Genomic DNA, 13545 nt, shown 5'->3' on the forward strand with positions numbered 1-13545 from the left:
ATATTGTTATAGTTTCAATGTATTAGGCCTACTTGAAATTGTAATATCTAAATGTACTGACTTCTCTTTCTTTTTTTCTTTGTATTTATTCTATATTTGTGTTACGATTTTTCTTTCTCTCTCTCTCTCTCTCTCTCTCTCTCTCTCTCTCTCTCTCTCTCTCTCTCTCTCTCTCTATCTCTCTATCTCTCTCTCTTTATCTCTCTCTCTCTTTCTCAGCCTTCAGACTTTTTCAGCATGACGTTTTATTTACACATTTGACCAGAAGAATCCTATACACAGGAAATGCTTGTGATTGTGAGTTACCCGCCTCAAATGTGGGGACTTTATTTATTTCTGCAAGCATTCCTGATGTGCACTCTGAAGGACTGCGGTGTGAGCGTTCCTGAGGATCTAGAAAGTGGTGCTCTAGAATTAAACGTGGGTGTTGTTCACTGGTTGGGAAGTGCTATGATTTCAAGCAGGTGTCATTGAAAACAAAACTTTGTCACGAAAAAAAAATGATGCCTTGTGAAGACAACTTTGAAGGCCCCTTGTATTTCTAGACATTCTTTACACTGTCATGCCTTTATTTTTGCACAGATGCTTTAAAGACATATACATTTTCACCTACAAAATAATTTGAATTCTGGAAAGCCAAATTTTACAACATAAACAATAGTTCCAGGAAAAGAGACGCAATGAGAAAAGGCAGATGAGTAACAATCCCTGGTGTTCATAAACATTTACATTGGCAAAGACAACATCCGAGGGCCATAGTGATCTCTGATCTCTAGGACCTTTCTGTCTCAGAACACTGGAATCGTCATCAAATAAACCATGACCTTATAATAATACAGGAATTGTAATGATAACAACAATTATAATAATAACAAAAATAATTGCAATAATAATTGCAACAATCACATGTATTATTCATATGCATTGTATTACTGAATATGCTTATCATAACATTATTATGCCATCTATAGTAAAATGAACTATAATAATAATAATCGTTGTCACAGTTGTTGTAGTCTCGTTCTCACTACTAGTAATTGTAATATTAACCTTTATACTATTTTCAGAACGAGTAGGCTATTATCATTGGCAAAACACATCGACCATATGTAGACTCCCAGGAAAACATAAAAATGTATTGTTTAGCACAAACCCGTGAATAAACCTAGGCATGCAGGTAGGGTTATTTTCCTGACATCGTCGTTTTCATCATTTGAAATAAATCACCTTCTCTGGGCACGTGAGTGACAGGTAAGAGCAGAGCGGAAATCCCAGTTGGTAAAGTTGATGCGCGCGTGTGGACGGACTGTACGCGTGGTTTTGAGGATCTGCGCGCGTTTCGGTAGTCTCACCTGGAACGCATCTGTGAGTCGCGTCTGCTTTTTTAGATAAAATACTATCGATACTAAAACAATTTGATTTGTCTGTAGATCTGCTGGGGCTCGCCGGAATAATCCCATTCATCCTGTCTCCAACAAATGAATTAATATTTCCTGGGCAACTGGATAGGACTCGAGAACCACCGTTTTCCCTTTCATTGAACGCTAATTTGAGGCTGTCGTCTGTTCCACACAAGCGGAATGAAGAGGATCCTGAAAGATGTTTTTTGTCCAACCACTCTGGTTGTTCCTGGGCAGGTGCGCTATATGGACTAGCTTGGGCGTCTGGCCACTGAATCCCATTCATTTCCCGAGTTGGTCCAACCGACCCAGGTATCTTATTGTGAACTGTTGTGTTCTTTCCCTGCACAGTAGCGATTTGATATGCACCAATGTTGTTAAACTCAACGAGGACATGCTTGAAATCTTCCCCCCGTTGTTGATTGTGGTCGTTCTCTCGCTGCTCCCGCTCTGTGTCCATTACTGTTCTCTCTCCGCCGGGGGCCCCTGTCCTCACCTGAGAATCCACACGGGATTTAGGTCCTGGAGGGTCTGATTGATCCGGTCCTTTGGGCCTGTTCCTCTTGTGACATGGTTTGCACTCAGCCTCCGGGCCTTTTAACTTTCTCTTCCTCCGTCTATAGTTGCCGTTCTCGAACATATCCAGACACTTGGTGTCCAACGTCCAGTAGCTGCCTTTACCCGGTCGGCCCCTCTCTCTCGGTACCTTTATGAAACAGTCGTTTAGAGAGAGGTTGTGGCGGATCGAGTTCTGCCACCCCTGCTTGTTGTCGTGGTAGAACGGGAAACGATCCATGATGAACTGATAAATGCCACTCAGAGTGGCGCGCTTGTCTGGTGCGCTCTTGATGGCCATAGCGATGAGGGCAATGTAGCTGTACGGTGGTTTTTGTGGAAGCTCCTGTCGAGACGGAACAAAGCTCAAAGCTGGCAGAAGCCCCCCGCTATCGCCTCCGTACAAGTAAATCAGCGAGGGGTTGGAGAGGATCTGTGCCGACGGGGGCACACCGAGCTGCGGCAACCGACTGTGGTAGAGAGTCATCACTCTGGAAAGCTCCGCTTTCTCCTAAGGAACTTCAGCCTGTAGGGAAAGAGCTGCTCTTGGAGTGACCGTCTCCCGCTGCGTCCCAGACTCATGGGTCCAAAAAATGTTAAATAATTGTTGTACGTTTTGCTGTTTTATGTTGACTTTGCACTGGAAAATAAATTGTCCATCATAAACACTCGTTGTGTTCTTAGCCCACCCACATTAATTAAAATTTCATTGCGGAGCTCCGACTCTCCTCCCGCGTGTCCCCGTCTTGCCAGCCAATGGAGCGCTCGGTTATTCCCTCATCTGTTTATAGAATTAGTCTGTTGATAAGTCTGCCCACCCAAGTTGAATCAAGCTGTGTTTATTTGGAAAAATTTCCGGGCACCCAATACATAAACGCACTGATCTGCTGTTTGAAATATCACGTCCACCCTTGACGCTGAGAGTTGCTCACACGGAGAGAACAAGCAAACATAGTCGGGGTTCTTTCTGAGAGTTGCTGTGGGTTAGTGGAAATGAAAATAAAGCGCATTTAAGGAAATAACTTAAACCATTTCTTTTAAACTTCTGTCAGACTCCCCTTTTCAAAATTTAACGTTTAACATAAAAATATAAAGAGCCTGCATTAAGTTTTAATTAGCTGTTGTTTTACGTTACATTGAGCCAACTGTTAAATGGGATGACTATAGGCCTATGTTAGCCTATAATTAACACATTGGTATAAAACACATACTGAATAATAATTTGTATGTAAAGATAGTGCATCTTGTTCTGGATGCAACACAACTTGAATAAATCAAATGACGGCTGTATTGGTTTTAACCGCTTTATCAACAGATGTGAGGAGGCCGTGTCTCCACAATACCATAAAAGGGCATCCAACTTGGCAGTAGGGGAAGGTAAACTATTATTTGTGGATGCGTGCATGATGCTTTATACTATGTATTTTCCTGTTTATAAGAGGAAGGAGGATTATAACAACTTTACAAGTGCACACAGCTGGCGCGTGGTTACATTACAGAGTTTGGACGTTTCTGTGTATAAACTCAGACGTTTTTTCTGCGTTGGTTCTTTTTTCCCTCTCGCGCTCTTCAGAGACGATGATTCATTAAGAAATAAACCAACATCAGGGAGAACCAAGAGACGACCTCTGTGGTCTTATAAGGTCTTTTATCCTCTGTATTCTCCGAGAGACATTTGTCCGCCTGTGTCCCTGTGGTCTGGAATAGGCTACTGTTCTACCATGCTACGATGTAGCCTAGGCCTAGACTAGCTGTAGGGATTTGATGCACGTTTCTGTAGCCTACATTGTTACTACAGCGTTACTTCAAGGACAATATAGGCTACTCGGGATTTCAAGTTCACTACTCAAAAAGAGATGCACACACCCTGAACGGTAAGTGAGTAGGCCTGCACACAATGTCCTTTATCATTGGCGTAGCGGAAAAGCATCTTTATGCATTTGGCGACATCCTGTGGCTAATTAAAGAACATGGCCCGACTGACCACCCTTCAATGAAATGTTTTTTTCCCAAGTAGAACCCAAACGCCCTCATAGTTTTGTTTTTAAATTGCAACATTTTTAATCAATGGCGCCACTAAATCAATCAATAGCGCCACTAAGCTAACATGTTTATGTTAGTAACATGGGTTGACATCTACAAAGGATATTATCCGGTTTCAGGAACAACCACATGGCTCCACCCAGAATGTCTGACTCCCCTTTAACAAGTTGTTGGCAAGGTGAATACATAGCCTATGTCCTATTTCAAAAGAATGTTGTTTCTATACCATATGTTCATACCTACTGGAATATGTTTGTTTATAACTTGTGTTGGCGTAAGGTTTAGCTCTTACCTCATAAATACCTATTAGTTAACTAGATCAAAAAGGTGTCCTACAAACTGATCCATAGATTTGTATTTGTTATTATTTAAAGAAATATAAAAAGGACATTGATTCCAACTGTAGCGTAAAGACATTTTGGCAAGATACTTGCAGATTTGTGGTGCACCAGATTCTTGCTGATTTTGTATTGTTATGGGAGAATGTGCTGTTTCGTTTTCATGGTTGTGTTAAAAATAAGAAAAAAACAATTTTATCTTATTAATTTTGTATTATTGATGGCCAAATATCACATTCATCGATGCAAATTTACTAATAAAAAAACTATCTTTTTGATCTTTTACAAAGAATTAGAATCATACATTTAAAATACATTGTATTCCTTTAATGAGAAAGCTGTCAAAACAATTGATGTCTGTACTCTTTATAAGGTCTTTGTATGATTTGTGCTGTGCTGTACCCCCTTGCATTCTCGTATTCGTGTGTGTGTTTGCATACTCTGTAATTGATTGTATTTCTGCCTTTATGCAATAAAAAAAGAGAATACACAGCCTAATTTACAACCATTATAGATGATAACCAGGCTCTGGATAAACTCAGTTCGATGGCATTAGTCGCAGCCGAGTGACGTAAACTCGCTGAGATGAGGGGGGCGTGTTCATGATACTGTAAACAAGGCTCCGTTCCATTTCTGGCTGAATATATCCACCCTTACGGCCTCCCTTAGATACTTTCAATATAAATGTCACAGTGTAACATCCTTCTTTATGCATATGGTAGCTACACTTTCTTTGTGATATATACGATCTTGTCTTCAGTTGATGTCAACCTAAGCGTTTTTACTAAATCACGACCGTATTGCAGCATAGTGTTCGGATCAGTCCCCACTGGTTACATGCCACAACAACAGTCAGGATTCACGCGTTCCTTACACAATTCTCGTCCCAGCTTGAAAGGAGTAGCTAATGTAATCAAGAAGTAGGAAAGCCGGGCACACCCCTAGTCGTTCTTCTGGACTCCCAGGTAATGTAGCTTTCGCTGGTCTCTCAACAGACAACTTTGTTAGATTGTGAGCTGTACATGATATATACGGTCATGGTCTACATGTAATGTAAGTCTATGCCATTTATAATTGTGTCACTTTGCTATAGCTAATGTTAGCTTGCTCGCTAGCTAGCATAAGAGTACACCGCTTGAAGTCAATGATCACGTCAAGTCAGCAAAAACGGCGTGTTTATGTTCGGTCCGTTTCTTTTTGGCTTTGTGCTAGATAGCCAGATCCACAATGCCCGATCCAGATGCCGTCGCAGGTGGCTCCGTGGTGTCCGACCCACAGCACTCCCAGAAACTTCTCAGGGCCCTCCGCTCCCTCTGTAAAGAGCAGTGTTTTCAAGACTCGGTGCTGGTGTTGGACGGAGAAAGGATTCCAGTCCAGAGGAACATACTGGCCGCGGCTAGTCCCTACATACGGTAAACCCATGTCAAACCTTACACTGACCCTATAGAACTTGCCTGTTTAGCCTCCAGATAGGGTGTCTCCTGTTTGAATGCCAAAGTCATTTGCATGCACTTATAGTGTGTCTCTCTCATGCACACCCAGAGCGTACGTGTCCAGTCTTGACATGCTTACATTTTACATTTAGTCATTTAGCAGAAGCTCTTATCCAGAGCGACTTACAGTAAGTACAGGGACACAGTTGCCCCGAGGCAAGTAAGGTGAAGTGCCTCGGCACTTCACCTGGAATCAAACCGGCAACCTTCTGATTAATAGCCCGATTCCCTAACCGCTCAGCCATCTGACCCTGAGCCATTTCCACCTTCAGAACGAAGCTGAACTACAATCCCCCAAAGGAGGATGGCTCTATCTACACCATCGAGCTGCAGGGCATCTCCGTGCCCATCATGGAGCAGATCCTGGAATACATCTTCACTGGGGAGGTCAGTGAGCCCTCCAGACGAGAAGGACTGTGTAGATCTAGTATGGCTAGACTGGTAGGCTAGCAAGGGCTTGCTGGTAGTTGGTGGACTATTTGACTAGTAGGGATGAGTATTGATAAGATTTTAACAATTCAGATTCCTTATCAATTCCTGCTTATCGATTCTTATTGGGCAGGGGGGGGGGGGGAAGAGCACAAACGGGTTTATTTACATTAATTTTCTTTTATATAATTTTCTATAATGCTGCACACCATATACAGTATGTATACATACACATTTACATTTTTCCGTTGCTCTTCTACACTTCTATTAGCTACGCTAGCTTAGCTATAGAATCTTCAATTTTCAGCCAAGGTCAAATCATATAATATGACAGTGTCAAACATCGGCCATTCTGTTAAACAATTAAAATGCAAAGTTTAATAATGGATTAAAAATCGATATGCTCAGTTTAATAATGGGTTAACACGACAACGCGAACGTTTGCTGCTAACACACGCCCTCCGATAATTAACGTGAAGTGATCAATAATGGGAGACAAATGCCATAGCTAAAATGTATGCTTCAAACGACAGGACAGAAGATAACTTGATCGACTATACACAATAAAGGCAAATTGCTTCACACAGTTACAAGTGGTTGTGATCACTTTTGAGGAGTTTAGCTCTACCTTGGATAGTTAGAGATGAAGCGCGAACGTTAGCTGCGCTGCTGCATGCATCGAACACATGACATTCCAGTAACTTCATTCCATGCTGTGTGTTCAAATGCTTCTTCATATTTGTTGTATTTCCTCCCGTCAACGAAATAGACTTTTTTACACGCGTTACAAGTGGCATTGTCATTTTGTCGTGTGAAATACAACCAAACTTTAGAACGCTTTAGAACGCTGAATAAACAATAAAAGTTTGCGCATGCGCAACAGCACAGAATCGTTAACAGAATCGTTAAAGAATATGGCTGACGATTCCAAGGAATCGTTTCACTGGGAACCGGTTCTAAACAAGAACCGGTTCTCGATACCCATCCCTATTGACTAGTGGACTTGTTGAAGGACGCAAACCTCAATGTGGTGCCTTTAGCTCACTGTGTTCACGTGTGGTATTTGGCGTGGGAGATTGAGGTTCTGATCTTCCTCGTTACATGTGCATGCGGTCGCTCCGGCCTCTGGTCGAAGCTCATATAAAAGGTGGAGGGGGAGACCTGAGCAGGACGCATCCAAACCCTAGTGTCTCCCCTCTTCTTTTGCCTCTTTCACCTCTTACTCTCCTTTTCCTCCTTCCTTCTCTGCCCCATGTATCCTCTCCGTCTCCCCTGCCACTCTCTCTCTCTCTCTCTCTCTCTCTCTCTCTCTCTCTCTCTCTCTCTCTCTCTCTCTCTCTCTCTCTCTCTCTCTCATCCTTTACCCACCACCCACACACACAGATCAGCCTGAGTGAGGACACCATCCAGGACATGGTACAGGCCGCGGACCTCCTCCTGCTCACGGACCTCAAGTCTCTGTGCTGCCAGTTCCTGGAGAGCTGCATCTGCGCCGACAACTGTATTGGCATCCGCCTTTTCTCCCTGCACTACTGCCTGCACCACGTCCACCACTCCGCCACCGACTTCCTCCAGACGCACTTCCGAGACGTGTCCGTCAGCGACGAGTACCGGGAGCTGCCGCCGGAGCGCGTGTGCGAGCTGCTGGCCATGGAGAAGCTCAATGTGGGCAGCGAGAAGCACGTGCTGGAGGCAGCGGTGCGCTGGCTGGGTCACGACCTGGAGGACCGCAGGGTGAGACTGGGGGGCTGGCTGGGGCTAGTTCTGGGGTTGGGTCTGGGGCTAGTTCTGGGGTTGGTGCTAGTTCTGGGGCTGGGGCCAATTCTGGGATTGGGGCTGGGGCTAGTTCTGGGGTTGGGGATGGGGCTAGTTCTGGGGTTGGGGCTAGTTCTGGGGCTGGGGGTAGTTCTGTGGTTGGGGATGGGGCTAGTTCTGGGGTTGGGGATGGGGCTAGTTCTGGGGTTGGGGCTAGTTCTGGGGCTGGGGCTAGGCCTGGGGTTGGGGCTGGGGCTAGTTCTGGGGTTGGGGCTGGGTCTAGTTCTGGGGCTAGTTCTGGGGTTGGGGCTGGGTCTAGTTCTGGGGCTAGTTCTGGGGTTGCAGCTGGGGCTAGTTCTGGGGCTAGTTCTGGGGTTGGGGCTGGGGCTAGTTCTGGGGCTAGTTCTGGGGTTGCAGCTGGGGCTAGTTCTGGGGCTAGTTCTGGGGTTGGGGCTGGGGCTAGTTCTGGGGTTGGGGCTGGGGCTAGTTCTGGGGTTGGGGCCTGGGCTAGTACTGGGATTGGGGTCAAATAGTGAGGTACCAAAATATTCCCACCCCTATTAAGAATGTAAAGTTTAAGTTTAATTGGTTATGTAACGTTGGATAGAATGGTAGACCGGTCATTGTATCAGCTCATAGCAGGCACATAGGCCTACTGTGCAGTAGGCGAATTAGCGAGTGTTTTGTAAATACATTAAAACAGGTCGCACCATAACGATTATTTGCACTCGCACAAATGCTCCCAAACATATTTTGAGGTTGCACACATACATTTTGGGAGAACATGCGACCACACGCAATTTCAAGCCCTGTTAAGAACCCTAGTACCACTTAGTATGCCCACCCAGTAACCCATATCTCCTCCCCCCAGGTGCACATGAAGGAAGTGATGTCAGCAGTGTGGGTCCAGGGTCTGGACGTGCCCTACCTGAGGGAGCAGGCCTTGGGGGAGCCCCTGATGAGGGAGGTGGTGAGGGAGTACTGCCAGGCTCCTCTAGGGGGCGCCCCTCTGCAGGGAGAGGAGATGCTGGCTGCCTTCAAACCCCGTGGCTACTCCGAGTGCATCGTCACCGTTGGCGGGGAGGACAGGACGTGAGTATGGGCGGCCCTGGAGCAGGATGTCAGCGTTTACACAATGAGTATATTAGGATGTCATAGGCAACACACGTAAGAGAATGAGATCAGGCTTACTTGAAGCAAAAAATACTTAGAATTCGGTTTGTGACTAGTCAAATAGGGCATTGTGATATCGGAGCATATGTGTTTTGATGATGTTATGGGTGAGAGGGAGCAAAGGCAGAGAGAGAGGGAACCGGTCACGTAGAACATGACTTTGAGGATGTCCTTGCTGAGTGAGTGATGAGCAGACCACATGCCTCACCTCCTGCTTGCCACTTCCTTCCTGTGCAGAACCAGGAAGCCGTCTGCTGCAACACGCTGCATGTGCCCCCTCTACGATCTCAACAAGCAGCTCTGGATCGACCTGGAGCCCATGAGCGTCGCTCGGACGGGTCATGGGGCGGTGACTGCAGGTAAGCCTGGGGTCACGACCCAGTAAAACCGTCACAGGCCACGTTGACCACTCTTTCCTCTTTTGGCCTTATTTGGTCAAACCCTGCAAGTTATTTTAATACATCCCCATTCATCCCTTGTAACCAATCAAGCGCTAAACTTCCTGTCCCTCTTGTCCAATCAGATGGCTACCTGTTTGTGATTGGTGGCATGGATGAGACCAAGACGCCGCTGAACAGTGGGGAGAGATATGACCCAGAGTCCAACACTTGGACCGCCATCCCCCCAATGAAACAGGTGTGCACCTCACCAATAACCTCCTGCCAACCACCACTCTCAACACACAGAAGCACACGTTAGTGGGGGACAGCCCGGCAACAGTTGAGCTCACACTTACAACTTTAATCTGATTGGCTGTCTTCATGTATATGAAGGATAGTATTTCAGCGGCCATGTTGTGACCTGTTCCGGTCAGGATGACAATTCTGAGAATGACCACGGGAGGTCAGTATTTCACAGTTCTGCTAGTTATTCAAGACAGCCAGTACCCAATCGAAGTGGGTACTGGCGAAGTTCCTGAGACAGAGCTACTAACTGTGTATGTGTGTGTGTGTGTGTGTGTCCAGGCACGTCAGAACTTTGGCATAGTGGAGATGGATGGCCTGGTGTTTGTTCTGGGAGGTGAGAACGGGGAGACAGAGCTGCTGACCATGGAGGTGTTTGACCCCCACTTCAAAACCTGGACCACCCAGACCAGCATGACCATGGTCCGAAAGGTAGGACACACACACACACACACAAATGTAAGTAAGAAAAAGTGTCCCCCCCCAGTCTCCCTCTCTTACTCTCTCCCCCATTGTCTCTTTCCCTATCTCTCTCTACCCACCTCTTTCCACCCCTCTTCTCCCCCCCCTCCCTCACTTCTCCCTCCCTCCTAGATCGGCTGCTATGCCTCCATGAATAAGAAGATCTATGCCATGGGTGGCGGCTCGTACGGGAAGCTGTACGACTCAGTGGAGTGCTACGACCCAAAGACCCAACAGTGGACTGGGCTGAGCCCCCTAAAGGAGAGGAGGTACTGGGGGGAGCTGTTGCTTAGTGACCCCTGACAAGACAGGGGCCGGTGCGCTTGTTTATATTAGCTGTGTAAGCTTTTGCCTACCTCAGCATAGATGCACATTTTAGTATGGTAGTGTCAGATTAAGCAATGGGGTAGTGAGAAAAACCATTAGTCAGTTTAGTGTGTGAAGTACTGTGACAAAGCCTTCTCAGAAAAAGGTTTGCTGTTTCGTTTTAATTTTCCCTTCCTGTTTGCCATTTCAGAATGTCCTCGTGACAGACAATGACTTAATTAGCCAAAGGGTGCGTGTGTGGTAGATGAAGTCAGCAGGGTGTGTGTGTGTGTGTGTGCGCGTGTGTGGTAGATGAAGGCAGTAGGGTGTGTGTGTGTTTCTCTGATCTTGCTCTGTGACCAGACCTGGGTCAGGATGGGACAGAACCAGAATAAGCTTCAGTTCTGTCTACTTTCAATGACCTCTGCCCCCTTTGCGCTGCCCCCGCCTGGCTAGGTTCGGCTCCGTGGCGTGCGGCGTGGGCCAGGAGCTGTACGTGTTCGGGGGCGTTCGGAGCAAGGACTCGGACAACCCCGAGAACAGCCAGATGACCACCTGCAAGTCCGAGTTCTACCATGACGAGATGAGAAGGTCTGGAGGAGGAGGGACTTCATGCACACAACACACAGAAACCCAGGAGCATACCTTCATTAGGTTTCATCGTTCGTTTGTTTGTTTGTGTGTGTGTCAGGTGGCTGTATCTGGACGACCAGAACCTGTGTGTCCAAACCAGCTCCTCCTTTGTGTACGGAGCTGTTGCCATCGGAGCCAGCATTTATGTGGTGGGGGACCTGGACACTGGTGAGGCATTACACTGTGTGTGTGTGTGTGTGTGTGTATAGCCTAGTTTAACCATTCCACTCAAGTCCACTCAAGAATAGAACAAGGAACATTTGAAAGTATTGGGATTGATGAGCATTTTCTCAGTCCCCAAGTTGAACTGCAGTTTTTCTAGGGGGGGGGGGGGGGGGGTTAAGGTTCGATTTGTGTACTTTAAGGGGTCAGGGTTAGAAGTTATGGGATGGTTTTTGGGTTGAGGCGGGGGGGGAAACAGGATTTTGAACAGAACAGAATTTTCAGGCCACGAAAACGAGTGTGTGTGAGTTTCTGAGCTGTAGTTGCATGTGTGTGCGCTCGTTACCAAACTTTAGATGTGTGTGTGTGTGAGCATGTCTCCTGTCGTCCATATGCAGGTACGAGCTACGACTATGTACGGGAGTTCCGTCGCAGCTCGGGGACCTGGCACCGCACCAAGCCCATGTTGACGTCTGACCTCTGCAAGACGGCCTGCACGGCCCTGCGCATCGCCAACTGTCGTCTGTTCCGTCTGCAGCTCAAACAAGGCCTTTTTAGGATCCGCATGCCCAACGTGTAGACCCTGCCCACTTACCCTCCGGATTCGAATACCAATCATCATTACACACGCCCAGCCTCGCACACTCCCTGACCCCATCCCAAACTAAAGGTTTAAGACCTGTGCCCATGCACTAGTGGAACATATGTTTGCACATGGCTAACAGCTGTGAGCTTGAAGAGTTTCACCAGTGCTTAGGGTTCTGGTGTAGTGGATGAGTTAGGGATTCGGGCCTTCACAAGAGCACATTCATCCTCTCTCTCTCTGCTTGGGATGGTTACTAAGGGGATCTTATTACAGAGGCTGAGATGGGAGATGCTGGATGAGAGCTTCCCTTCTAACCATAGGTTGCCTTTTTAAACTGTTGTCAATTTTTAATTGTCGTGTGGCAGGGAGGGATTTAACTTTTTGTTTTGCTTTGGTCCATCTCCTCGGTCATCTGTATAGTTAGCATTTTGTGTCTGCTTGTGGGTATTCCAAAGAGCTGTGCATTTCAGATGGGCATGGCCGGCCCGACCCAATAAACAAAAACAAAAAAATAATAAAGGCCCAGAGATTGGGGCCTACACTATTTTTGTTTAGGGACCGCAAATCCCTTGGGCCGGCCCAGCAGATGGGTGACGGCAAGTGGCGCTATCATTACCGAGTCTATCTTAATACAAAAAAAAATCAGTAGGCAAACGTCTGCAGTGGGAATAATACACTTTAACCTTTTTTGTTCAGTTACACAGCATTACTGTTTAATGTGTGTGTTTATTAGGGGTTTATAAAAATAAAAAAAAGGCGTGTTTTGTCAGACACTACAGTGCCACAGGAGTTTAGAAATAGAGTTATTGGTGGTAGAGCTCCTAAATTGCTGATTTTATTTTGCAGCTTGTGACCTTTGACCTGGCATTCCAGTCAGATTGGACGGTTTTGGCATCCGTTGACCCCATTTGTTCTGTGAGTTACAGCTGCTGCTGTCCATCCTCACCCAGGGAGGGGGCGTCACACACACACACTAACACACACACACACACACACACTATAGGGGACAGAACTGTAGGGGTTGCAAGCCAACATGTCTTAGAAATGTTCAAACACACAAACAGCCATGTACAACACACACGGGCACACACGGGCACAGAAACTCTGAGCTGCAACTCTCGTCACAACGCTAATCCAATCTATGCCATACACATGTACACTCAAATGTACACAAGCATATGTAATGTATTCAAAGGAGCCAACATTGCCAGGATATTATAAAGAACCAGACTGGTTCAACCAGTCTGGGAGTCAGGTGGCTGAGCGGTTAGGGAATCGGGCTAGTAATCAGAAGGTTGCTAGTTCGATTCCCGGCTGTGCAAAAATTACGTTGTGTCCTTGGGCAAGGCACTTCACCCTACATGCCTCAGGGGAATGTCCCTGTACTTACTGTAAATCGCTCTGGATAAGAGCGTCTGCTAAATGACTAAATGTAACTAGTACAACTCTACTTGTGTCATGTCTCCTCTCCGCTAGTGCGCTCTACTGTAGTCAAGTCTTCTGTAGTCTATTGTGTGCCGTACCCCA

At 46.4% G+C, this 13545-nt stretch overlaps 2 protein-coding genes across 3 annotated transcripts; one reads left to right on the forward strand and one right to left on the reverse strand.

Annotated features, from left to right (window-relative positions):
• Window positions 1-362: 362 nt before the first annotated feature.
• On the reverse strand, window positions 363-2685 carry foxl1 (forkhead box L1). Its single transcript, XM_062461192.1, has one exon. It carries the CDS (start codon window positions 2440-2442, stop codon window positions 1210-1212), a length of 1233 nt encoding a protein of 410 aa, XP_062317176.1. The 5' UTR covers window positions 2443-2685; the 3' UTR covers window positions 363-1209.
• Window positions 2686-5145: 2460 nt separating this feature from the next.
• Window positions 5146-13438, forward strand: gan (gigaxonin). Of its 2 annotated transcripts, none has more exons than XM_062461189.1 (12): window positions 5146-5301; window positions 5553-5748; window positions 6102-6216; window positions 7642-7992; window positions 8885-9105; window positions 9424-9545; window positions 9710-9822; window positions 10152-10301; window positions 10464-10600; window positions 11094-11228; window positions 11329-11438; window positions 11831-13438. In XM_062461189.1, exons 2-12 carry the CDS (start codon window positions 5564-5566, stop codon window positions 12010-12012), a joined length of 1821 nt encoding a protein of 606 aa, XP_062317173.1. In that variant the 5' UTR covers window positions 5146-5301; window positions 5553-5563; the 3' UTR covers window positions 12013-13438. The 2 variants fall into 2 exon arrangements, with proteins under 2 accessions (XP_062317173.1, XP_062317172.1); XM_062461188.1 differs by having other exon boundaries at window positions 5160-5301; window positions 5549-5748.
• Window positions 13439-13545: the final 107 nt, after the last annotated feature.

Source organism: Osmerus eperlanus, chromosome 5 (assembly GCF_963692335.1).
Source record: "Osmerus eperlanus chromosome 5, fOsmEpe2.1, whole genome shotgun sequence".
NCBI classification, from domain to species: domain Eukaryota; kingdom Metazoa; phylum Chordata; class Actinopteri; order Osmeriformes; family Osmeridae; genus Osmerus; species Osmerus eperlanus.